Source organism: Idiotropiscis lumnitzeri, chromosome 8 (assembly GCF_059441095.1).
Source record: "Idiotropiscis lumnitzeri isolate Australia: NSW breed Sydney's pygmy pipehorse chromosome 8, RoL_Ilum_1.0, whole genome shotgun sequence".
Taxonomy (NCBI): Eukaryota; Metazoa; Chordata; class Actinopteri; order Syngnathiformes; family Syngnathidae; genus Idiotropiscis; species Idiotropiscis lumnitzeri.
The window spans coordinates 22,561,289-22,588,971 of NC_142398.1; the positions used below are offsets into that span (position 1 = coordinate 22,561,289).

The 27,683-nt window shown below is 41.8% G+C and overlaps 1 protein-coding gene across 1 annotated transcript; it reads right to left on the bottom strand.

Moving 5' to 3' along the window:
- Positions 1–791: 791 nt before the first annotated feature.
- Positions 792–19,500, bottom strand: LOC148332827 (neuronal membrane glycoprotein M6-a-like). Its single transcript, XM_088303550.1, has 7 exons — positions 19,370–19,500; positions 10,946–11,138; positions 9,464–9,620; positions 8,869–9,022; positions 8,303–8,379; positions 8,144–8,209; positions 792–6,409 (listed from the first exon to the last, which is right to left on the bottom strand). Exons 1-7 carry the CDS (start codon positions 19,404–19,406, stop codon positions 6,257–6,259), a joined length of 837 nt encoding a protein of 278 aa, XP_088159676.1. The 5' UTR covers positions 19,407–19,500; the 3' UTR covers positions 792–6,256.
- Positions 19,501–27,683: the final 8,183 nt, after the last annotated feature.

The window sequence follows — 27,683 nt, forward strand, 5'->3', positions numbered from 1 at the left end:
TTATTACAAAATAAAAAAAAACACAAAGCGACCCCCAACGCCACCATCCCTTCTTAAAAAAAAGTTCATCTAACTTTAAATGAGAAAGACTTGGGCCCAAGTATTTCATGCTTTTATGTCGAGAAAGAGATAATAATTATGAATATTAAATATTACTTTTGTTTGTTGGTTATCAACTGTTTTGTGAGAGAATGCAAGAAGTGACGAGAAGGCCTGGTCAAAGCAAATGGTCTTTTGTAAGCAGTTGTCGCCTCCTGCTGGCCATGGAGGGAAATCACAGGCTACTCAAAATACTGTACGTGAAGTTGCTCTTCACAATATACGGTTAGTGACTTGTTTTACACAATTCGGGATCATGTTTGTTATATCACAGAATTACGATAAATACATTGAAAAAAACCCAGCAATATTAAATGGACGGTTTTGCTTTCTCTTTGGTATATTAAAATTCCAGTTAAATTAATACAAACGTGGTGATGTGTGTCTGGATTTTTTCTTCAAATAAAATAAAGTCAAATAATATAGGAGAGCTCAAGATTTAGGTAAGGACATTGGAGTTCAGCTCCTATAAAGAGAGTTAGTGACAATTACATTGATGGACGAAAACCCACTTCTGTCAGTGCTTAGGCGATCTTTTTTTTTTTTAATGCTTCTGGATGATTAATTCGTAGCAGTCGTAGTTACGATAATACATAAACATGTTTTCCACGGAATTCCTATTTGTCCTTATCCACATCACGTTGAAGCAGTTTCCACATTTCTGTTTTGAAATTAAGACACAAACGCAATGGTTTACTTATTAACAAGTACACAAGTGTAATATTTCATTTTATTTATATATGCAAGCAAGTTGATGTCTTTACAAATAAAAAAAGCCACTGTCTGCCCAAGCTGTTGGCACAGATATGTACAAAAATGGGGGAGTGAATCAAAGAAAGCCTGCTACTAAGCAACTAGAGTGGAGTACAAAAAGTCTACTACGGAAACAAAGAAAAAAAAAACATCTCCCAACGTCCAAAATGTCTAACCTTGATATTTGCGGAAATAGCTGCTAATCATTTTAAGGTTGCAGACTCATATCAGTTTGTAGCTCAGTTGTAAAGATTTGAATAAATTCAGGAATAGAGGTGCAGATTGTCCTTCCAGTAATTCCGAGTTGCCGATTAGAGCTGCAGAACTCACACTGTCAAATGACAACTCGAACGGTTGAAATGAAAATAACATCTCACAGAATGATAGAAATCACATTTGTGTTTTTTGAAGGTCTGCTTCAAGCTGAAATCAATCATAGACAACAAAAGCCGAGGTTGCGGAAAGGTGGTATTGCGAGTCCAATAAAGCACCGGGCAGCGGGTAGACAAGAAGGACGCAGGATGTGTCAAAAGAAAAACATTTTCACAGGGAGATTCAAACAAACGGGGAGAACAAGCAGCTCACATCCGCTTCCACTTTGTAACACCGTTGGTGACATTCCTGATTCACACAGAAGATTTCCACTTCAACAAATATGTCATTGGATCTTTACATCATTTTGGACCACGTTGGCATCCCAGCCCAAAACAATTGTGTCCCATTTTCGACTGTTACTCACGTCGATTTTCACGTTTCTAGCCGCCGTTGTCGACTTCGTTGCTATGGCGACGTGAGCTGTGCAGCTTAAGCTTGTTGCTAGGCAACGTGCCGATTTCATTGACAACAAAGTTTCAAGAACCAATTCTAAGAATGTCTCCGGTGTGATTTCAAGATTGCCATAAGCTCATCGACAACTACACGTGAGAGAAAGAGGCAAAGGATGTGAGCTGAAGTGCATAATGGATGGCCAGAGCAATACATTACAGCTTAGCTGCAAATCTCTTGAAAGAAAACAAAAAAAAAACAAGAACTATCACTTAAGACTTGCAGTTGAATCATGCACTTATATGCCAGAAATTGAAGGTTAATCGTTCTTTTGGTGAAACTGGAACAATATATTGCTCTGGTGGTAAACAACTAAACAAGCTAGCTAGCTTAGCAACACCATTAGCAACTAGGACTTCAATACTGCCAGCTAAAAAGTGAAAAACAAAAACAAAAAAATTGCAGAACAGCGCTAGTGGGAATTATTTTTTTTGTACTGTTTAATCATTAAAATTATGACCATTGAATGCATAACCATGCCACAAACAACAACTAGATTCACTGTCTTTTTTTTTTATTAACCTAGAATAAGATTTTCTTCATTTTTATGAATGAATTCATTTTTCTCATTGTTACGTCTTCATGTTATACCAATGCTGCAAGACTATACACAGGTCCCACAAAGGGGACATCAATGCACATACACACCAAGAATAAGAGATAGAGAGCTCACAATGGTCAATAAGTGCACAAAACATTTTTTTTGTATCTGAGGTTAAAAACACTGACAAGACATCCATTGTCAGGCAATGAAATGATATGAAATGAATACTGTTAATGCAAAAACTAGACCCTTAAAAATACCGCCTGTTTTCAGCCAAGACACACCTGAACGCAGTCACAGTCTGGTGAAGGTTTGCCTATTGTGCCGCCGCCAGCCTGCATTTACACACGGTGAGGATATCGTCCAAACTGGTGGAACTTAGATTTCAATCGGATCGCGACGGTTTGCCACATCTTTCCAAAGCTCTTAAAACTTGGGGAAAATACCTTGGTGTTCGTTTTCAATTGGTGGTCAAATACGATGCCGAAAATGTCGCATCCCTTTTATGTCAAATGGTACTTTTATTTTCACCAAATCAGAAAATGTGAAAATATGAACAGCATTTGTTTTATTAACCATCTTAACGGCTGCTGAGATATATTTGACGTCATTTTGTCTTCTTCCATCAGTATAATGCGTGTGTGTGTGTGTGTGTGTGTAAATGCAGTTGAAACGGTGAGAAGCTGGACAATGAGACTAAACTTCACCCTTCAGACTTTGTCACTATCCGAAATCATTTTCTCGGCTGTTCACCCCAACTGTTTGACATATATGTATCTTTATACAGAATATATTTGTAAGTGCAGCGCATGTTGCTGCTGAGAAAAAAAACAAAACCAAAAGACATGAATTCACCTTTTTAGACACCCTTCTGTTATTATGATTTGACAAAAATAGGATTAAAAGTTCTTAATAAAATAGTGAAATGTTACTGTGAACAGTACAAGAGCAGAGTTATGGCTCAGAGTGATGGCAAGAGTGGACATTGTGTGCGTGTGTGTGTGTGCGTGTGTGTGTGTGTGTTTCTCTGCTGGTTGTCTCATCATCAATCTATGAAGTATTCAATCATCCTCATCTCAACAATATAGCTATTACTCTTTCAACCATCTCTACTGGCAGATAGAGACTCACATTCCCTCAGAGCTTCTTCTTGGTCATACAATCATTTGAACTAATCATTTTCCGAACTTTTCGTACGAACAAAACAGGCCTTGTGAAAGAATTCGAAGAAAGCTGCAAAGTAGCTCTTAATCCAAATGAGCACTGAACTCCGACAAAAAATGATTGCTGTTAAAGCTAACAAGAGTTTGCTGTGATGCCTTTCCACCACACGTCTCGTCAAGGCTGTCAAAAGGTGCGAGTCCGACACCTCCAGAACAAATTCACCCTTGAAAAGATCCAGTTAGGACCGCAATAAGAACATGCTCGAGGTTACCCAGAAAGTCGCAAGAAAGTAATTTAGGAATCAGATGAGACAGAATTCGCAGTTATCTCTTCTTGATACCATTGACGTGTTGTCCCGTTCTAGTGAGGATTCGAATCCAACTCATGACAAAAAGAGCCATTTTGGTATAATTACACTTTGATACACAAAGACGTCAAACGACTGAACATGATAGCAAAAGCATAGATTCAAAGTCTCACAAGGACTGGTGGAGTTTTTGTGTTGTTTTTTTCTTTTTTGTGCAGAATCACATGAAATTGTGAATGTGATGATCAACGACCCCCCCCCCCCCCCACACGCTGCCCTTTGCATGTATCCCAATATTAAAATTACACATGAACGATGCTGGTAAAAATGTGGCAAAAATTCGAAAAAGGTGAGAAAAATGTCTTAACAGACTTGAAGACAATAAAACGTTGACATGACATTTTAAAAGACTTTGTGCTGCTAAGATGTGCTGTTTCTGGAGTACAAATCACAAGTTTACACAAACATTGTCAGAGAGGGAGGGGGGGGGGAGAGCCCAATTTCAAAGTTGTTTCAAATGATCAGACAGTTTTAAGTGCTAATTGTGAACCTAATTCGTCAGATATGAGGTTTAGAGCCCAAATTTACCATCACCTTACTAGCGTCTGTGGCCACCTTATAGGGGAAGTCAACCCCCCTAAAAAATCATTTGCAATAATATGTTTGATGTGCCTTTACTGGTCCAAACACGGCATTCTGATTAATATTGCGTTTGTAGAAAATGAGTTAAGCAGGGAAATCCACGTGTTTTTAGACATCTCAGACGGCGGCCATTTTGTCCCCGCTAACTACTGAAAATGACATCACAGGTTGCTCAGGGCCCAGGTACACCAACTTGAGCCATGATTGGTCGTTTGCTGAGCAACTGTGATGTCATTTTGAGTTGCTAGACGTGACAAAATGGCCGCCGCCTGCGATGGCTTAAAACGGGTGGATTTTGCCGCTGAACTCATTTCCCGCAAACACAATCTTAATCCGAATGCCGTCTTTCACCTGCATAGAACATATTCTTCAGATTTTTTGGAGGGTGGTCTTCCCCTTTAAGTGAACAATTCATATTCATTATTCAACTACAGAATTAAACACCATTAAGTGCATCTTGCTTACTTAAAGAAAAAAAGCCTCAGCCTGCTAAGCACGTGACCATTTCTGAAATGTGCTTGTATTTCCTTTCCTAGGACGCCCGTTCTGTCTTGGAAACAACCAATGAAACTGGGCTCGGGATGAGAGTTGGGAAAAGATTTGGTCAGGGTTGAAGTGAGTCAAGCTACCCTTTTGTACCCATTGAAGTACAAAGTTCCCCGGAAACCATTTTTCTTTGCAAAAGCATCATCCGAATGTGGGTAAATGACAGAGCACAGCATGACGCCACCGTACAACACCGCCTGCACAACACTGACCATTCAGCCGCATAATGAACGTGTGTGTGTGTGTGTGTGTGTGTGTGTGTGTTTGCGCATTGTAGGTGTCGAGGTTTTGATGGTGGTGCCACCATGAAAAGATGAGCTTTACAAACAATGACGTCTTCCGTGTGTCTTCGGCTGACTGTTGCTTTAGCGTGTCATGCTAGCAGCGGACGTTTCCTATTTTTATTGAGTTCATGTACAGTGCCTAACATTTCTATTCGACCTCCACCCACGTGTATGATTTATGCTGACTTTTTTTTTGGGGGAATCAGTTAAATCACCGGTATCTCGAAGCCCTTAAAAATAAATAAATAAATATTTTTAATGCTAACCTATCGTACTGTTTTACAAAGAAAAATGTTTGAGTACTTCATAAACTATTAATATTTTGATATATTTACTTGTTCCAAATGTTGAATGTTATTGTTGATGAATTATCGGCCCGGTAGGCCAGTCGAGAGCTCGATAAAATTGAAAAGAGTCTAAAAAGTCTTCATTTGAAGCATTTTGCGATGTTGAATGCGATTTGCTGCTGGGCTAATAAAATTGTTATGCACCGCATCTTCATTCAAAGTCACTTTTCAACGGCAGCATAAACTACAAAGGAAAAGTCTTCATCAATTTTTACGTCTTCAATTTCTTTTCTTTTGAGTTGTTACTTAATAAAGGTAATGAACGACTTTTTATTGAATTTGAGATTGCTTCCTGTCATTCATGCACAGTCACTAATTCAATATCCTTCAACAACATCCGTTTTCTTCTTTTTTCATGAAATATTTTGTCTCTGTGAGCAAAGTGCTGAGGGCTCGTCATCTTAACGAAGGTCTGATTTCATTCCAAGATGCCAAACGTTTAGATAATCTCTCATGTGCTCCTTGGCGTTGCCAAAGTCGTATTTGTAATCGTGACGATCCGCTTTCACTCAACGTGACGGATGTTTGGCACGTTGGCGTAGATCACCAAGGCACAAGATCAACTGGAAGCACACGCAGGAAGTCAACGTTTTCCTTTCATCATTTAGGCGGCGTTATTATTTTACCGATGTGGATTGTTTCATATGTGACGCGAGATAGATGTGCTGCAAGTTTGTGTGTGCGAATAAATTGTTTTGTGTGTCTGTTTGGCAAGTGCATGCGATGTTTGCCATGTGACGTGTGTTTATGTGTAGGCATTGAGGCGTTCTTTGGAGCGTGTAGAGTGGATGTCATGCAGCTCCTGCTCCTCCTTGGACTTGATATCTTCATATTTCTGCATCCGACTGGCGTCCTTCAGGTATCCCCAGTTGGCGGCTAAGGCCATCAGGAAATGGACCTGCAGGGATGAGAAGAAAGCAGGAAAAGGCCCACTTTTACTTCTGGACATTCAGCAGAACCTCGTTTTTCTTGTTCGTCGGCTTGATTTCAATAAATATCTTTGTTCAGTGGAGTTATATATTCGAACGTCTCCCCGTTCTCTAGAAGTGGTTAGAAATGATGATGATCATATTGATACACAAGCAGATGATTTCCATCCCAACTAAAAATGATTGACGATCGTTTTGACTTGGTGGGCGGGGGTTGGACGGACGGCCGTGGGAGAGAAAAGCCAAGATGTGAAAACCTCACATAGGACGGCTTGAGCCCCGATTTGAACTCGTGAACCTCTTGACTGTGAGGGAGACGCGTTCACCGCAACACTTGTTAAATACCGGTCGACATAAACAATTTCGTCTCATCGTGAAAGCATAAACTGAATCAGTGGCGGGGCGTGCATTTCACACCCGGGGGCCTTTAGTGAACTCCTATTTAGTCCGACTTGAAATCAATCCCCTTCTCATATTGGCATCATTTATGACACCACGGCTGGACAAACAAGATCCAGAAACACACGTGCACAGTACTAAGCCAGTGTTGGACGAGCTAGCTTCTCTTGAAAATGGCCTGGCAAGTGAATCTGGGTTTAAAAAAGCAAACATTGATTTGAAATTTTCAAACGGTCGCCAGTTACGACTTTCGAGTGTGTTGATTTCCCATAGCGCTGCCCCCTCACAAAACGCGTTCATCGCCTTCAGCGTAAAGCCAACGAGAAGGCCTTACCGCCATCAACTCTTGATCGCAATTTTCTATCAAGGCTAAAAGTCCCCTTGAGACACAATACTGACGCCCGTACGATTGTACCTGAAGGCCTCGGACGAATCGTGCGTGCTACTGCTATTATGAAATCTGCCCGGCAACATGAGCTCGCTGAATTTTGATTGGATAAAATCTCCCCCCTAAAAATACAAGACTAGGATATAATATGACATCAATGTGGAGAATATGATGATGATTTCTTGATTTTATGTTAGGCCAGCAGGGAAGGCCTTGACCGCCCGCCACTGCTAATTACAGAAATCATTGCATTAATATCAATTTAGATTTTGAGCAGAATCTTGAAATTTTCGAGCGAGAAAAATAACCTAATTTTACCGACATGATATATTTCTGCAGATTAGATGTGCAACACAGAGCTGGTAATTTTTTACACATGGAAATTTTGGTCCTCTGAAATCAGCATGCGAGTGGGTGGAGTGTTTTTCTGGGATGAATGCCAACCCCCCGTGAATCGAAGGAACGATGAACAAGTGCAGAAATAGAAGGATGTGTGTGTGTGAGAGAGAGATAAAGCTTTGCTTTGTACGACAAGGGCCACGAGATAACGCGATTAACAGCAATGATGTCGCTAGGAGCCTTCCGATTGCATTCAGCGTGGAGCCGGATCTCCGAAGAACTCAACGATAAGCATCGGTTCAGATATTTGCACAGCTTGGTGACTCGCTCGCACTGCAGACATCTTGCCAAGCACGCCTCATGCTGGTGGTTTCAAAAGGGAGCGAGATTTCGTCATCTGCACAATTGGCAGTGGACCTCCCTGACAAAAAGTCACATTTTTGAAACAACCAAATCTTCAACCAGTTTCTGTTTTGTTTATCTTCGCCATCCCAGCGGACTTTGCACGAGAGGTGCGGTACCGGTCGAAATGAAATATCGTTTTTCTTTGGGATTTTGTCATGAGATGCGTGCTCACCATTGCGATCACAGCCGCTCCCGCTCCAGCCAATGCACACACGAACAGATGGAAGGTCAAGTCCAGCTGCAAGAGTCGCCATCAGATAAGGCAATCGTTCATGTCGACGCTTTACGCTTGTTTTCCGATCACTTCTAAAAATCCCGCAGCAGTTCTTACCTCATTAGATTCGCACATCTTGAAGAACTTTTCCGATCCCGTGCAAACCTTCCTCTCCTCAGAAATGGTCACAGCACCTGATGAGCACGAGACGAACTGATAATCTGATTTTTGTCCGATGGAGCCTTCAAGGTTACCGCTTTGTTGTCATTTGAAAACAAATTTAAACCATTACCATAAAAAAAGAAACAAAAAAAAAAACATGAATTTTGCAGGCATGGGGATTGGTTTGTGTGTCCAAATAATCCAGGTCTGAAGTGAGGGACCAGATAAAATACATGTGTCCAACTCAAGGCCCGGGGGCCAGATCTGGCCCGCAGCCTTATTTTATATGGCCCACAAAGGGCAAATCTTGCGCATCAACTTTTTGTTTGGAGCAAAAATGTTTTTCACGTTTAAGATATGAGATGTTGCCATTTATTTGTGATCAATCCTCCACTTTTGAAATAAATTGAAGACGTTTTGAACAAACAATGATTTGAGCTGTGAGCTAAGCGTCGGTCAAACTTTCAAGACATGGATGCTTGTCATCGATCCAAGCACCGGAGATAGTTCGTGTTGCATACCAAACTGGCGGAGATCCAGACAGAGGTTGGCTCCCTCAACCACGCTGGTGTTCTTGCACATGGACCAAACGTTGAAGTACATGAAAACCGGCAGGCTGGTGAGCGCTGTCACACCCAGCCACACCAGGAAAAACAGGTAGGCCAGGAACATCAGCTGAACACACAGAAGGCAATCAGTAACCCAAAAAAAAAGATTGATTGATTTGCAATCAACCAGCACGCCGGGTGAAAAACAACCAATCAGAGACAAGGCGTGACCGATGAATTTTCGTTAATTTGCAGCGCACTCGATGGCACACTCTTCGTGAGTACATGCACGCGTGAGGCCCCCTGCTGATTGGTTCAGTTTTATCCAGGCGTTAGAAAGGCTGTTCTCTGGAGGATCATCAAAAAACAAAAGTAGTTGTCTATTATTTTTCTTTTCAAGCCTGAATTGCCTTGAGTTGCCGACACAGTTAAAAATTTCCCGTCATTGCTACTTACTATTCAATGTCAAATCTGATTAAAACATACTGAATATGGTTCCGGGTGACTAACGTGAAGTTTCTTATTAGGAAAGAAATAAATGCAAAGTCCGATCATGTGACTTTCGTACAAATGCAGTCAGGCAGCGTCCACAAGCGGTGATCTTGAACTCTCCATACAGATCCCGAATTGCTCCAGTGGTGAAAAACGCCTCCACCAGCAACAGCACTCCGAAGACAAAGAATCCAGCGGCAAGGCCATAGATGATGTACTTGAGGATGTCAATGCTGTCGGCAAAATAAACAACACACTTCATTCGAGCTTGATGTATTCTTCATCATGTCATCAGGTCATTATATAATTATGGAGGATTTCTTTTTGCTGACTTGTCCCAAAAAATAAAAACAATTAAAAAATGCAGCCAAATCGGCAGCCATATTGCGGAACGACGCGTCGTTCCAAAGAGGCGTCATACATAACCGCGGGCACTCATACAAGGCGAGTGATTGTTTCCCGGCCGCGAGATCGACCAATGAGAGCACGGGTGGATTTATTCCCGTGACATTTAAAAGGTTGGGAAGCATGTCTTTGTCGTTGCAATGGTGTGATAGAGGCGTAAATCCAATAAAAAAATAAATAATAATAATAAGTCGACCTCCACTTTGCAGCATCACACTGAAAAACAGCCAGCGTTGTAATTCTGCTTTGAGCACAACTTCATTTTATTTATTTAATCGTACGACATGCTGCTCATTGTACCTATTCTAACTTATTTCATAGAAATTGTGAGCTTAAACAAAATGAAATGTTTATATTTTCATTCCGGGATTTTTGTTTCTTTCTCCTTTTTTTTCCCAGATTTGGGAGCTTTAGACATTTGAACGCTGCTGTAGAAAAGGCTGCTCAGAGACTGTGACAGCGGCTCCTTTAAGAGGGCGGAGTTTAGTGCTCCAACTCACGTGCGTGGGCGTGCGTGTATATAAGAAGGAGGAAGAGGGGAGAATCGTGTCAGTCTGTCTATCGAGCTAAGTTTGAGTTGTAGTCCACATTTATCCTGCTTTGAGTTGTGCGTGAGACAAATAAGTTACAGCATTAATAACACTGTTTGTTTGTCTGTACAATCCACGTTTCACTGCTAATTAGTAACATACAATGTTCAATGTTTATTATTTTCCTTTTAGAACCACACGAATAGAGCATCAAGAAATGTGTACTTTGACTGCAACTTTATTAAAAGACCTGAACCACAAGACCATATCCTCATTATTGGAGTTCTAACCGGACTCTCAACAGCGATTTGCATTCTCCTCCCAGCACTAGTCAGTTACACATTTTTCAGCTGCAATCATCCATTCAACGACCAAATCGTTAAGTTGAAGTCAGATGGTCTTAAAAATGAGTATTAGAACCACAAAATAAATATCATCTTATTTCTGGTGAATAAAGAAAAACTACATTATGATTCAAACTGTCGTGGAAGCCTGGAAAAATAATATTGGGGCATTGATGAAATAAAACACAATGACATTGTTATAAAGTTGTAAACTCAAGTTTTTGAAAAGCAATCTTGATCACATAACCAGATACGGTTTGAGTTCTTGTAATCACTCACATGGTAAACACATCCAGTGTTGCTCCAGGGGCTCGGATGACCTCAAAGTAGTTCTGGAGGATGGTGACGGTGCCGCTCAAAGCTTCGTGGCCACACCCACAGAACAAGGCCACGCCCATGTAGAGGAGGATGGTGGCGATGAGGGATGCCCACGGCAGACTGCCCACACATCGCTCACAACACTCCTTACAACCTAGACGGACACGGAAAACATTAATAGGACAACGCGGTCCAAATAGGAAAATAAATAAATACAATCAAATAAATTTGAATCAGATAACATGACATTCGGACCGCAAAGACTCAATGTGTTGCACGAATCAAAATTTCACTTCCCACAAATGAAAATGCCACGTGATTCCCAGCATGCTCGTCAACAGTCACGTGCACTTAAAAGACGATCGTCATTTGCGCCGTCATGAGGAAATAATTCAAGGAGCATCGTGGATGAAAGGGTGGGCGTGGCCTCTAAATTGAAGGTCGGCTTAAGCAAGTTCAGTGAGCAGCGACCGAAAGCAGATCCTGAATAAAAGTGCATTCAGTGGACGTCGAGCAGGAAACACAAACGAGGGCGTTACCGTAACGTGAATGACTTTTTAGGTGAGAGCTTTTATCCAATCCAAATTCATCTATTTTGTGTTGCCAGGCAGATTTCATAGTATGCCTTCTGACTGAAGCCGGATTCTGATTGGATAAAAACTGTCACCTAAAAATTTGACATCAATGTGAAGAATGTGATCCTGATTTCTTGACGATGTGAGGCCAGCAGAGAAGGCCTTGATGGCCTTGACCGCCCGCCACTGAATTTAGGTAAGATGTGTAATAGGTCCAGAAAGACTTTTATCGTATTTTGTCAAACTTGTAGCTTAATCCTCTACACAAAAAGATGTTCCACTTGGTCCCACCCAAGCGTCCGATGACATTGGCCGTTAAACGACAAGCTCCACCCCCTGATGGATGATGCGTACGACGTGGGAAATTGGATGACGAGTGTAATTGGATGTGGCCGCAACAGCTGTCCTGGCAACTGTGAGTGTGAGCGTGAAGGCGGCGGCGGCGGCGATCTCGCTTCCGCTCAGTGACATACAACGGCTTGTCCTGAACTCAGCGTTCTCGTGATATAGAACAAAATGTATTGAATAGAATCGTGAGCCAGGATTGAGGTCACGGAGTTTATTGGAGTGGCAAGCGCAGCGTCGGAAATTACAGCCTCCAAAATAGCTTTGGATGGTTTTAGAGCTCCGATTGCTCCATGTGCGCTCTTCTGCTGCGATGACTTTTATTTCAAATTTGTTTCTTTCAAACCATCGCAGCTGTTTTCCTTCAAATGTTTCCGTCATTGGTTTTTTGATGTTGTGAACGACGGATTCTCTTTCCTGCAATATTTTTTTTTCATTCAGACTAATTGGCTCGACAGACATTTAAGAATCCACTGAGGTGTTGGCTCTTTATTAATATGACCATTTAGTCATGTTCGTTTCAAAATGTGAAGCTGGAGGATCATGCACACGCACGCAGAAAGAGAAAATGTATGGAAAACAATCGAACGGTCTCTCTGGTTCTTGGAGGAGCGCTTGTGTGTTTTCATTTTTGTGAGTCATCCCACCGCTCATGTTTAATTGACCAGCCATGTTGCCATGCCAGCAGGGGTGTGGCAGGAGCCCGCTGACCCACTTTGCCTGTAGCGTTGTTATGGCAACAGTGCAGCTCGGCAAGCATCACACAGCCGTGCGAATACACATTTTCCTGCACAGACTCGCGGCCGCAAAACATGTCAGTTTGCTCAGCGCTCGATTTTGCAGAGCTCAATCCACAGATTACATTTTTCGAATATTGCGCAACTGAATAGCTGAATTTATAAATCTGCAATTGTATTTATATATACATAAACGGCCATTCAGTCATTATTTGAATGAAGACTATGATTATTTGTCACAATAGTCAGGCAGTTCTGCGTCAGATGGCGAAGATGTCTTATAAATGCGTTCTGAGCGTGTATGGAGATGGAGTGATTTTTAATTTTTTTTTCCAAGCATTTCGTCACTACCTAAATATGTCATGACTTGAAATTTCGATGCATATTAAAGCAGTTTTATCAGCCACAGAATGTGTTTGTCATTGTGTGTTTTATAGTTGAGCCATGTCATAATCCTTCTCATATTTCCATATTTGGTTTTGATAAGCCGGCAAGACCCAGTGACCCGGTAAAAACTGGGGCACGCGAAGCACAAACGGCTGCAGACGCTCCATAAACATGAGGTTGCTTCCTTGATTTTTGACAAAGTTCAGCAATGGTAGGAAAGACATTTTTTTTTCTCCTTCATTTTTGGTGACCCGTCAGTCACGAATAAAGGTAAGACTCGCTCAACGTCGGGAAGTGTACTCGGAAGCATTTGGACTTTTTGGGACGGAATAAGTAGGAGGCTGCCGCTGTATTCTACGGGACTTGTTGTGGACAATACAGATGAGGGAAGCGTCCCGACATCTTGGCAACACGCACAAAAAGGACTTTGCACGCTCTGCCGCCGCTCGTTGCTCCCATGAAATCGGGCTCAGTGAATGCATCTCGGAGGATACGCTTCAGCAACGCGGTTTTTCAGGAAAAACGACATTTGGAGGAACACGCTTGTACGTGAATCAAAGTGGGTGAAACAACGACACAGCACTCAACAAACGCCAGTCCGGGAGTTTTCATCCTCGCCTGAGTTGACGGTGCACCTCAAACTTTGGATTGCTGCTACATCACCCTGAAAGACGAACACTGCTCTTTTTTCTGTGCAACTTTGGTTTTGCCTGAGCTCTCTCGAATCCAAATACCGTATTTTCCAGATCATAAGGCGCACCTGCATATAAGCTGCAGGAACCCCCCCCCCCCAAAATAAATAAAAATAAAAATAAAAAAATATATATATATACACACACACACACACAAATATACACTTATATTTGGAGTTTTAATCCAATTGGAATTCTGCTAGCTTGTGTTGCCAGGCAGATTTCATAATACTTATCGATTCTTCCTTGAGGGCGTCTGTTCTGTGTGACACAGTTGATAAACAGTTGCGATAGCCAATCAGATCACAAGTTGGTTGCAGTGAGCCTTCTCACAGGCCTCACGTTGAAAGTGCCAACGTGTGTGTGATTGGATAATCATTTGTGGGCAGGGCCAGACCAGACATTCTTACCTGACGATCGTTTTTTTTTTTTGTTTTATGCGCTAATATTGAACCCACAGGCTTGTGAAATGAGTAAAAATGCAACCACATTATGATTTCAATTTCAAATCGACACCAATCAGAGTTGAATCCAGGTGACATCCCATTTTAACAACATCTTGGTGTTACACGCTAGGCTTTTTTTTATTACAGAGTGGTGATCATGCAACACCGACATTCATTTTAGAACGCTGTCACATAACATTTACATTTGTTTATTTTTGACTGCAGATCATTTCTTCCATTTTGAACAAAATATTAACTTTCAAGAATTTTTTTTCATTTAAGCGAAGTGACTTTGCAGTTTCTGTCCAGCATCGGAGCGGCCGGGCGGTTGCCCAGATCGGCAAAATAATTCCAGATGACACCGTGTGCGTGGTGTTGCTCTGCAAGTTGAACGTGTGCACGAGTGCTGAGCTAGCATTTCCCGACTCGCGATACACACTTTGCTCAGTACCTTTGTTTTTTTTTGTTTTTAGGTTTAGTTTACCGCTAACTTTTTTAAAAATTTTTTTATAAATTTTTGTTTTATATATATTTTTTTAATCATAATTATTTATTTAATTTGAAGTAGACCAGTCTGTAATCATGTCCCAAACTGATCTAATGCCATCGGACTAGTTGTTGGACCTTAGCCCCCATTCTTGGCAAAACTTTGAATTGTAGGTTTTAAAACCTTTTTTATTATTACTGCTGTCATTTTTAATCACAATTTTCATATTTGGTGTGCTTGTTGTGGCATAAATGGTCTAACATCTTATGACATGGCTCAGTTGCGCTACTGTTATTTTCATGGACTAGTTTACTCGGTCAATAAAAAATTGGGCATCATTGCTAACCGCAAAGCCAAAAGCAAAATGAACGGTTGGGGAAGCCCGGCAGCGGTAAAGCCAAATGTCCCATGCAGATCCTTGAAATCGTCCTCGCGTATGCGCTCACACGCATGCACGCGTGCTCCTCGGCTGCTCAGATGATTCTGTGTGTCACTCAAAGAGTTCGTTCACCCTGAAATTCCTCCTCGCCTCACCATCACTGTCCACGGCTCACGCTGCAAATCCGTCAGTGTTAAAAGTTTGGGGACGGTGTTAAAAACAATTGCACTCAGTAATAAAAGAGCCTCTGTAACACGCAAATGTTGTTCAAATGTTGAAATTGAAATCACACCCTGACGTAAAAGATTGAAGTTGACCGGTTTGTCGAGACAATTTTCTTTGGTGTCGTTTTCCTCCTTATTTGCGAGATGGAACCAAAGTTGTCAAGGGAGAATAACATCAATTCAGAACCTGGTTGCAAGACTGGACATGAATGAATGAATGAATGATGAATGCAGCCAGTTTTCAATGTGTCAAAATGAAAGCAACAGTCACGCATATCAGCTTGATCACGTTTTAGTATCTTGTCTCGCTGAAAAAAACGATTAAAATGAATGCCAGAAATGTGTGGGTACTGAAAATGAGAGGAAAATTCTTAATATCTTCATGTGGATTTGGCATTTCTTTTGACCCCGACTATTATTCCAACGAGTTTTGATGAATACATGAATGCATTTGGTAGTGAGGAGGAATCGTTCGGTTATTGGTGCGTCCGAGCTGATTTTATTCGTGGCAAGATGGGCAGAAATGATGAAAGAACATAAATTGACCCCTTTTCCGGCTAAAATCGATTCGGTCAAACAAATTTGTTTAAAATTGAAATTTTGCAATGTGTTTTATTTTCAAGTTGTTTGCCCACACTCGTATGGTGTTGGCATGAGCACTGAGTAGCGTTAATCAAAGCATTCAACAGTGTCATTATTGTCGCACTGTCAACACTACATTTTGTCTATTGGGTGTCGATCATTTTTAACACTTAAGTAAATGTTACCTTAACACTGGAGAGTGTGGATGCCTACAGACACTTTGCTGGTGTTCAAATTAACACCCGGTGGCAGGGGTACTCAAGTCCAGTCCTCGTGAGCCTAAATCCAGCCTGTTTGACATGTTTCCCATCCCCAACAAACTGTTCAAATGTTCAGGATGGTGATCAGGCGTCTGCAAACTTTACGGAAGACGACTGACTCGGCAAGATGTTTCATCAACTGTCTGTATTTTATTCAATGACTCTGAGTGTAAAAATCCATGATGAGAAGCGGTGCAGAGAAAGGATAGAAGGACAGTTGCAAGTGTGTTGTGTTGGGACACAACAGTAAAATAATAACAAATAAATAAATAATAAGATGAAACTTTATTTTACAGTCAGAATTGAATAAATTGATACTAAAAAATGTAATACAGTGCAATGAAATTTGTTGGCCGGTGCAATATGTTCTTTTATCTCCAATCCTTCATTTTCATAAAATCTATAATACTCGTGCTAATCCCTGAATGCAAATTACATGTTGTCTGTTGTACATTTTGGGTCACATGACACAGAACCCGAACCACTCAAATGCAGAGATGGAAACACTGAGCGGAGTTTGGTCCTTTGCCAGCTTCTCTCCTGCAACCAGTTGCAAGGATTCATAGCAAGCGTTGCGATTTTATGAGGCGATATCAATTAGAAATATTGTGTAGCCAATCAAGTCCATTTTTTGGTGGCACTTTTGTCATTGCAGCCCAGAAACAACTGATCTGGGATTTGAATTTCAAATTTACGCTTATTCAGCCAGTTGAAACGCTTTCACCCACTGCTGTTTACTTTTCATGTCAAGTCATAAAACCATTTTCAAACCGCCCCCCACATTTCTCCTGTGTGGTTTTCCTTTCCAGTATTTGCTTGTCACTCTTACGCCACCCTGCAAAAGCTCTCCCGCTATGAGTGTGCTAAATTGATTTGTATTGACGACTTCATCCCTCCATTAAGTTCTTCTTCATTCGTGGTCTTAATAATGAAATGGAGACGAGGCCTATGAACAAGGCCCACGTCCATTTGTGCGTCGCTTTCAGCCTTCCTTCAGACTTAATTGAGCACTTATGCAAACTGAAGCCGTCACAGAATTACTTTTCACAAACGGTTTCCTGTGAAGCGCATCAGCCTAAATCACCATCAATCCTTGATTGGCCCGAAAATCATTTGTCTTCATTGTCTTACACATTTTTTGATATTTTCAATATCTTCTCCGCATGCAAGCTAACTGATCACAGAAGCAACAGCAATTATTAAATAGTCTCACCTCTCAACATTTATTGCCACGTTTGAAAATATATCGCGATGACAGGATGGGAATAACGATGGCGCAATTTGTTCACCGCCATATTGCGATTCACAATTCGAATCGCGGAAAAAGTCCACTTTCACCGCCGTTGACGGATATAGAAGTTAAAAAGTACATTCATTCGAGCAGGATGGCAGCGAATGAGTTCATGTATTTAGAATTACGAATCTTATTTTTCGCCTTATTTCTTGTGTTGAGACAAACATGAGATGACCGAATAGTCCGTCCATGGACAGAAAACAAAATAATGGCGGAGAGATGAAAGGAATAATAAACAAGGGAGCATTCAAACTTGCAGTATGGCAAAGGCCAGATGGGCTGAAAAGATGTAAAGGGAGGTTGAGGGGGGGGGCTTGTGGGGGGGGGGGTGGTTGGCTTGTGAAGGTGGGGTGGGCGTAATTCTTGCGCCTCCCGTTAGAACAAGGAGACAAGCTACTGTAAATTGTTGTAGAAGGTGCGGGCGGCAATGATTGTACATTCTCCTCCCAACAGCTTCGACGCCAAGACCGTGATCAAGAAAAAGTGGAGACGCAATGAAAATGGTAAACTGGTGGCGCAAGAAATGTGTGAGGAAAAACAAACATGATGAGGCCGCAGCCACAAACGATTGAAACGCTCATTCAATTCTAATTCCTCCCCAATTAGTACCAAATCATGGTGATGCTGTAAAATGTACTGATTATGCTGTTGAATATGATTTAGGCTGCTTGGCTGGGGGGGGGGGGGGGGGGGGGCAGGGAGGGTGAGGGGGCTCTCATGTGGGCGTAGGCCAAGCAAGATATTCATTGTCAGGCTTGAATCTCGGTCCTATTTCAACCCAAATGAAAAATATCAAGAACGAGGGGGGGGGGGGGGGCAAAAGAAAATTACGATGAAAAACATGTTTACATCAAATGCCAAACACAAATCGGATTGGCCAAAAAAGATTCCTTCCAGAAAAAAAAAAAAATCAAAAAAAGCATGTCACAAAAGACGACAATATTTCTCTGGATTCAGAAGTCAATCATTTCAATAGAATTGTAATGATACGAATTGAAGATTTGAGTCTTTGGTTTCACCCGTGCGAGAGGAAGATGTGATGTTTCAAGCTCGGGATGCAAAGAAGAAAACGGACACGCCCATTTTGTCAAACGACAACAAGTCATCGAACGCGCTAAAAACACAAAGATGGTCTCAAAAAATGATCGCTATCGTCAGAGGAACAAAGCATGAGCATCATCAACCATGCCATAAAGTCCAAATAAGAAAACAAAATGGATGATAGCTTGGAGAATGGGAGGGCAAGATGCTCAGGAGCAGCCAAAGCAAAAAAAAAAAAAAAACAGACAGTAAAAACGCAGCAACATTTGGATGGACAGTCAATCCCGACAAATGCCGTTGCAAAGTGCAAAACTGTCGCACGTACGGGGACCAAGCCAGTGAGGGTCTCTCACAGGACACACAGAAAATGGAGGAAAGGCAGAGGAGAGGGACACAGACGGCCCCAAAACGGGAGACGAGGAGAGAGAGGAGAGGAAAAGGCGCTCAGACAAGCGTGAAGCGGCAACAATAGAGGCTAACAAAGAAAATCCCGACAGAGCCATCAATCACTGCTCCACTTTTGTTTTAACGTATATGCCCCCCCCCCCGTCTTCTTCCACTCATCCATTCATCCAACAATTTCTTCCATCCATCCAAAGCAAAACAACATCATCCGTCCGCTGTCTGCCATTTCATCTCATCCTCAATCTGCTTCATTATCCAATCATCAAAAAGACAGAATATGGCCGTTTCTTCTGCAGGATTATCAAGACGGCTATCACGGCCCCCGTGGTAAATAAAGACAAAGGTAAAAATCATTTGCACCAGATAGTGAAGAGGATGCAGTACATGCCATGCGTGTCTCTGCCGTGTCTGCCCACAACACGAAAAGCGACTTGGGAGGATGTAGGAAGAGAACAATGAAACGATGCACGCATTTGATGAGGTGAAAAATAAAAAAAATAAATAAAAAAATCCATTTCAATCATGTCCTACCTTTCTGGCTTTGGGATTCATCCATGTTTTCCTCCATTGTTGCGGGTTAGAATCCTTTTGTGTGAGTATCGGGTGAAAGGCTTGAAAGCTCCTTGCTAGCGCTCAGCACGGTGCGCTTGTGCGTGTGCGTGTGCGTGTGTGTGGGAGGCTGTTTGTGCACGCGCGGATGTGTTTTTCTCCTCCTGCAGATGATGGAGGATCAGGGAAGTCCTGCTTTCAGCGCCGTCCCTCCTCATTTGGGCTTCTCTCGCATCTTATTTTAGGACCGAGCGCCAGACACACCTCTCGGTATACCAGTGTTTTATACACGGGAGGGTCAAATAAATAGCAAATTGTTGTCTTCTCAAATCTTAGGAGCCATTTTTAAAGACAAAGCAAATTGCAGGTGAAACCTTTTCATCCAATGCCCACAAATTGACCATTAAAAATGCCTTCTCGTCATTTCAATGGCAATATAATTTGCAAACCTCACGGAAGATAAATAACAAGGCTTTCGTAACACGACGACACCAACAACAATAAACATTTGCGATATCTCATTTATTGCTTCGGAAACTGAAATACGTAAGAAAAATTGCTATGTTCAATCTCCAGCACAATTACATTCATTTATTTATTTTTTTTTAATGGCAACATTTTGTTACACTGTCGTTGGTTGGCGTGCAGTTCTGGGCATACCCTGCCTCTCGACCAGTAACGGCTGAGGTGCGGTTACGGTTTGCGTGGGGTAGAGGAACCAAACGCTGGGAAGCAAGGCAAAAGTCGGGGAATGTCTCAAAAAACAAAATGTATTGACCAAAGATAAAACAAAAAGACAAACGAGACTAGTGGAATCCAAATAGTAGATAAAATGTCAGTCATGTCATGTGGTGGCCGCAGGACAGACACCGCCGGAGCAAGGTTGGGTGGCGGCCGCAGGATGCGCGCCGCCGGAGCAAGGTCGAGTAGCGACTGCAAGAAGTGCGCCACCGCAGGCAAGGTCGGGAGGCGGCCGCAGGATGTCCACTGCCGCGAGCAAGGTCGGCGGGAGCCGTAGGATGTGAGCCGCTGGAGCAAGGTCGGGTAGCGACTGCAGGACATGCAGTGCCAGAGCAGGGTCAGATGGTGGCCGTAGAACTTGTTCCACCGCAGCAAGGTCGGTAGCGGCCGCAAGACGTGCGATGCCAGAGCAAGGTTAGGTGGCAGCCAGGACTTGCACCGCAAGAAATCATCCAAGGGTCCGAAGCAAGAACAGCCCAGTAACTGAGCTACCGACGGGGACCTGGAGGAACGAGATGCAGGACCCTTAGATCCTCGCACGAACACGAAAGTTGACAAACAAAATGTGGTCAATTTGGAACAGTTGGGAGCTCTGACATACATTTCTCTATATCGGTTCAATTAAAAACAACAGATATATGTACATATTTTATCCTTATTGAAGAATTTTTTGATTTTTAGTCATATATGTGGCTAGGAAATGCGCAAGTGTAAGTACGCCCTGTGATTGGCAAGTTTTTACACACACACACACGCATGGTTGTGTTTGTTTCTGTTTTGGAAAGATTTTCTAATTAAGCATGATTTTTGGCCCTGAAATTTGTGATTTGGCTGAAACTTGAAGGTTTAGCGTTTCGACTTCTTTGTGTGTCTTACGTAGTCACTTGACCTTCTTTGCCGGTCCTTTCCAGCAGAGGGTGGCAGAGAACTGAAAACAGGGGGCAACATACACAGCTCATAAGGGCAACTGAACCTAGGGATATCCCCAAAAGTCGCTTTTGTAGACTCTGAGAAAGTCAGAGCAAGTAAAATCTGACTTAGTCACCATAGTAACAGCCTGTGTCAATCAAAGATGTTTTTTTATGCAAAATCCTGACGTCGCACCGGAGACTCTTGCCTTGCTGGTGGCTGGTGACACCAGGAAGACACAATCTGGGGTCACAAGTGATCAAAGTCAGTCCTGACGGACGCCCGTTTCAATGACGATTGACGAATGACAGGAACGGAGTTGATGAAAATGGGTTTTCTAGCATCCTCACTAATCCTCACAAACCGTGTCAAGTAGCGACGGACCTCTCAGTCCGTCACTGACGGACGATCTTGATACAAACTTTTTGGTGTTTTTCGGTGTCCGTACGAGCTTTGAGATCGCCGACCAGCACTTTTATTCGACGTTGAAATATATCCGCGTGAGCTTCGTAGCGTTTGCGCCACGTGTGCGTTGCTACTCACAATTTGATAATCCCGTACACTCGTACAATTTGAAACCAACGAAGGACTGTCCCGCTTTACTTTAAATGTTGATTGCCAGCTTTTCTATTTTTCAACTGCAAGCATTGAAATGCAGCAATTCTACAATGAAATGTAGGCCTGACGTGCGGATGGAACGATCCCAAACGGATTTTCCCTTCCGCGAGCGTGACCATCCAATATCGGACGATTTGGACGTGCATCGAAACCGTTTCAGTTTTATCGCCGCTTTTCAGGGACTGGAACCTCGATGCCCGTCGAACGAGACGGGCAAAGTGATGAACTCCATATATTGTCATCAGAGAAGAACATCTGAGCCGTGCTTTTTCTGGTCCCTCGCCCTGGGTGACCCGCCAGGATGACAAAGTCCCAGACAAGAATTGAAAGGCAAAAAAACCCCCCCAAAAAATCCCCCTCCTCATCAAGATAAATCATCAGAAAAAAAACAAATCAACTCAACTAGACATTTTCCTTTCGCAAATGTGGTCGACGTTATTGAACAAGGACGATTTTCGCAGAAGATATTTGAACATTCAGCTGCTCTGCGTGCACCAGTTGAATTTATAGACCAGTTCCTGGTGTCCCCCACGTTTCTCCCCATCCAAACACACAACATCCCCCCCCACCCCCCCGGCTGTGTGTGCCCCCATCAGTCAGCCCATTAGTTCACATCATGTCGTACACAGCTCTAATGGTGTTAGAGTCTCTCTCTCACACGCACACACACACACACACCCCCACACACACCCACACACACACACACACACCCCTATCCTCAGCACACTCACAAGTCAGTCATAAGAAAAAACATAAAAACCAGGACTCCATTAGTGGCCATGTGTGTGACTGTGTGTCTCTCGGTGTGTGACAGTATTATAGCTTTGCATATGTGTGTGTGTTGGGCCAACTTGTAGCAGGTTTTATGTGTGTTCCCAGACCTGCTGATCAAAAACATGCCCCCGTGTAGTGGACAGGCTGGTGGTCTGCGCGGTCCCGGGTGGTCTCAGGATTTACAACATGCATTCATATGTGTGTGTGTTCTGTTGCGGGTGGGGGATTGACGTGAGTTACCTGCGCGCTTGGACGACTTGGATCTTTACAGCCATTTTTTTAAAAAAGTGGACAAAACAGGTTTGCGCTGCCGATCAAACTTTCCCTTTGCAAAGGAATGCGTGGGATTATTTGTAGGACAGCCACGATCGCTCGCCAGTAGAGTTGATAGCAGGCGTGGGCAAACTACGGTTATTGGTTTGTCGCTTGTGGAAAACAATGAAAATGTATCGTGACGTTGAAGAACCCGACAACATTCAAGTGAAAAAAAAAAATATTTGGAAAGATTCGAGTGCCTTAATCACGAACCTCGGTTTCTCTTCTTTCTCTTTTGCTACTTCTACAAAATATATTTTCTTACATGGCTGATCACACTCTCAGCAGCTACGCCTGAAGTTTTTTTTTTTGAATAGATGTCATATTCGGAGATAGCTTAGGAAACTGTCTTGCAACTCCCCCAAGGTTCGTGTGGTTGATGAGCTTGTGAACTCGAGCCATGCCGGCAGGACCACAAGTCTAACGGTTGAGGGCCAGATGAAGGCCATTAACTGGCCCGCCGGGTTTGGCGCTGCAATGCCGGTCTCGTAAAATCGACTGTGTTCCAAAAGAGAAAAAGAAAGAAGGAACTCATCATAAGTGGGTGTGACTGTCTTGTCTCTGCTCTCAAACATTGGGAGCGTGTCTGCTGATGTGCTGCAGTTGAAGTGTAAATAAATAAATACATTTAGATTATATATTTTTTAACAATTTTATCACAAAATTTTCTGTAATCGATCACGATCAATCGCATTTTTCAACTCAGTTTTCTTTTAGGAGTGTATGGATATTCACGTGAGTAAAATCTTGCAGTTGGTGTGACCTTAAAATATGGAAAGTATATTTTTAGTCAAAGACTAATGACTTTCTTTGCTCCTTGAATATGATTATTTTCCTGTAAAATACTGAAAGTGTTGAATGACACGCCAGACACACCACTAATATGATGTTTGTGCAAATTATTTTGGATTGCTCCAATGGCCAATCGAGTAACTCATCATGTCATGTCACCATTCACGCTGCTTATCCTGTACAGGATTTCAGAAGTCTATCCCAGCTGACGATGAGCGAAAGGCACGCTACGCCCTGAACCGGTCGCCAGCACACACAGCGATCCCTCGCTGCCTGCACACAAGTCAGGCGAGTGGACCCCTAGACCATCGGAGACCCTAACGAGTAACTTTTTAAAGTAAAATGACGGAAGAGTCCATCTTTTGACTGTGCCAGTGACTCCTCTAAGTTTGGCTGAAACATGAGCTGAGGTTTACTGCCGCAGGAAGGAAATAAAACAGAGTTAACTGTGTTCATTTTTTTAACGCTTCATAAAATTTTAATTACTCTTCAAAGTTTATGCTTTAATTTTGACAGCCCTAATATATATATATATATATATATATACACACATATTTATACATTGAAGAATTGCAATACTTTGGCTGTTTCCTTTAAAATGTTTTTTTTTTGTTGTTTTTTTACAAAACCAACTTTTACGTGGTTGCGTTTCCTCAGTCTCTTTATTTTGCGTCAGTGCGATAAATATATTTTAAATTTAAAGGAACTAAAAAGGGTCGAAATGGCGCCCCCTAACGAAGAAAATGGTGCCACAAAAGGCGGGAGAGGAAGCAGGGGTGGGAACTCTGTGTCTGCCCAAAGTAATGGCTGCCAGATGTTTTGGGATTGGAAGAAGAAATTCTATTGCCGCTTTAGTCATCGAACAGGATCGCCAGTCGAGTGCCGAGAAAGAGGAAAAGGTGTTGTGATTTGTATGTCTCGGATGATGATGATGATGATGATGTGAGGAAGGTGCGCAATGCCTGTGACAGAGTCGAATAAAATGTGATTGATAACGTGTTTGCAAAGTCTGTTTTGGTGAACAAACATTGAAACTTTCTTGAATGAGACACACGTCAACATCCACAACATAATATATCACTTGCTGACTCGTATTTGACTTTTATTTGACCATTTCTTGTATTTGTATGAAACCTATTGATTTAAAAAAGGACAGCGTATAAAAGTGTTTGTGTATGTATGTATGAAAATTCTAGTACCGTCATATTTTTAAGTAAATAATGGCTACATTTTCTGTTTGATCGCAATTAATCACAATTTTCAACAACAATTTTCTGTGGGGATTGTATAAATATTTACTTGACTAAAATCTTGCAGCTGGAGTGAAATGAAAATATACAAAGTATATGTAAGGTCAAAGACCGTTTTAAAAACGTTATTTGATCTTTGAAAACGGTTCTTTTCCTGTAAACTACTGAAGCTTGAACGATACGCCAGACACACAACTAATATGCTATTTGAATTTGGCTTTGCAAATTGCACAAATTCTTTTTTTATCTCCTCAATGACCTATCGAGTATATTTTTTAAAAAAAAAGTAAAACTAGAAAATGTCAGGATTTGTGATGCCGTGGAGGTTGAGGAGGACCCAAACGCAGGGAAGCCAGAAATGGGAAACTTAAAGGGTATTTAATTAACAAAAAATAAAGGCAAACAAGATACTTGGAAAAACAAACATTCAAAGCGCAAAAAAAAAAACCCAGAGAGGAACAAAACACGACTGGACTTCACTAAACTTGACTACAAGACAGATATGACGACATGAACATTTGACAGCAACAATGGACCAACAAGAACCGAAAGCAACCAGGCAACTAAATACAAACACGATAACGAGACAATGAGGAGCACCTGGACAAGACAGGCGGCTTGGAGGGAGCTGATTGGTTCACACGACAAGCACAGGTGAACACGATCAGAGGAAACGACAAAACCTAAACAAGGAAAAACATGAAACGGAATACGAAATCAAAAACAACAAATACACATCATGACACAAAATCCATCTTTGCGCCAATGAGTCTCCTCAACATTTGGCAGCAAAATGAGCTCAGGTCAACTCCCACAGGAACTCAATAAAAGTAACTGAGATCATTAACTATTAACAACACTTTAATGTAAATTAATCTCCAAAATTAGATAGCCTCTCATATATATATATATATATATATATATTGGAAATGTAATCAGTTATATTACCAGGAAAGAAGATCTCGCCACAAAATCTCGTCTTATCAATTTCGTCTTTTCTTCTGGACTATGAATGCCTCCAGCAAACCAGCCTCATCTGACCAACAGATTTCTCTGTGGTGTTTTCGCATCATTTTCAGTCTCAACGGCAAAAACGCCACATCTAACCTCGGTCAGTCATGAATCGTGATATAATCTGAATGGGCGACACAAACAGTCAAGTTAGTTCTTTGATATGTTCTTATTTCTCCACAAAATGATCCTTGCCTAAACTGTTTTTTTAAGAGAAAAAAATAACAGAAGTCATCAGTAACAACAAAAAACAACAACAAAAAAAAAATGGCTGCCGCCGCGCATCAAATTGACAGACAAAAAGATAAGAGCCAGAAAACATGGGTGGCAGGGGGTGTTTCCCTTCGATTTTGTTTTGCCTAAAGCTGTCATGAGCCAGACAAGTAGCCCATTAGTCATTAAAAAGAAAAAAAGAACACCAGCCCCAACCAGAACACTTTGATACTTTGATTTTTTTTTTGCGAAGAAACTGAATAAAAAAAATTCCCCAATAAAACAAAACACGATGGCAAACGTTTGATTTCCACATCAACAATAAAAATGAGGGCAAACGCAACAAATGCAAAACATAAACGGCCAAAGTGGGTCATGAAAAGGTCAAAAGAGTCTGACGGCAGTTTTCGCCAATTTCTGCCGTCTAACTTGAGCCATTATGTCCCGCGTCCGTCTTTGTCGAGACGTGAAAAAGCCTCTCAAGCGCTCCTCTTTTGCTTTTTTTTTTTTCTTGTCTCTCTCCATCAACACAACAATTTGGTTGCCAGATAAGAGCTTATCAATCGACCGCTGATTGACAGCTCCATCAGATACAACGACAAGGAGACAACCCGCAAGCCCATCACGGTCCTCGAGGACCAGCGACTTGTCTTATGTGCGACTCCCGCTCAGTCTTGTGATGGTTTTGAGATTGCGTAGGTCATATTTGTGAGCCAATCATCAAGTATATCCCGCAGCTGCTCTCACAATTCCTGTCCTTGATTGAGAGGCCTTCCAGTCGCGCCAGTCCAAGTCAACGCAGCAGTCAAGTTGAAATAACACGTTCGTAAAAGAAGGGACACGTACGATGAGAAAATTCTGAGGAGAGGGAAACAATCGCTGAATAAACTTCACACACAAAAATGATGATGGCATAATTTGCAAGGAAACAAAGAAAGCCGTTTAGTCCCGAGACTGATGACAGCATCAGTTGCAAAATTCAAGAATTGAACAGCAAAATGTAAGCAATGATGGCACAGTACCACCGGAGCTCGGTCAGCATTTTATATATATATTTTTTGGATTGTATATTTTTTTTTCTATTTTGACTGTAAAAAAATCAGAAATCATATGGTGTTGCTACCAGATATTTACACCCCATAAAATGTATCCGGTTTCCATTTGCATCCAATAATCTGCTCAAAGATTTGCTCCTGACGCACCATTATTTATGTTGATACCAAGTTGGGGAATATACTTTTTTTTTCCCAACACATTTTCTGACATAAGATGAAAAGTGAAAACTGAAGACAGCGCTTAACAACATGATCATAAAACTGCTGCCAAGGGCACCTTCTGGTGGATATATTAAAAAAATGATGTGAATTCATTTTTTTTAAATGAAAGAGTTTCATGGAAAACCCCACCACTGTTTTCAGGTTAGCGATATTCATATAAGTATCAAAATCTTTGAACTGCAGTGGCTAAAGGGGCTCCCAAAGCAAGCAAACTTTGTAACAGATGTCATTAAAACTGATTTTTTTTTTTCATTTGGGCTGCATATTTTGAAATTGAAAACAGATCAAGTGTTTCCCAAGATTAACACAAAATGTGAATTATGTTCTTAATAATGGTGAGCCATGGAAACGCTTCGCTTGTGTTGCTCAATGGCAGTGTAATGTGAGCGCAGGATG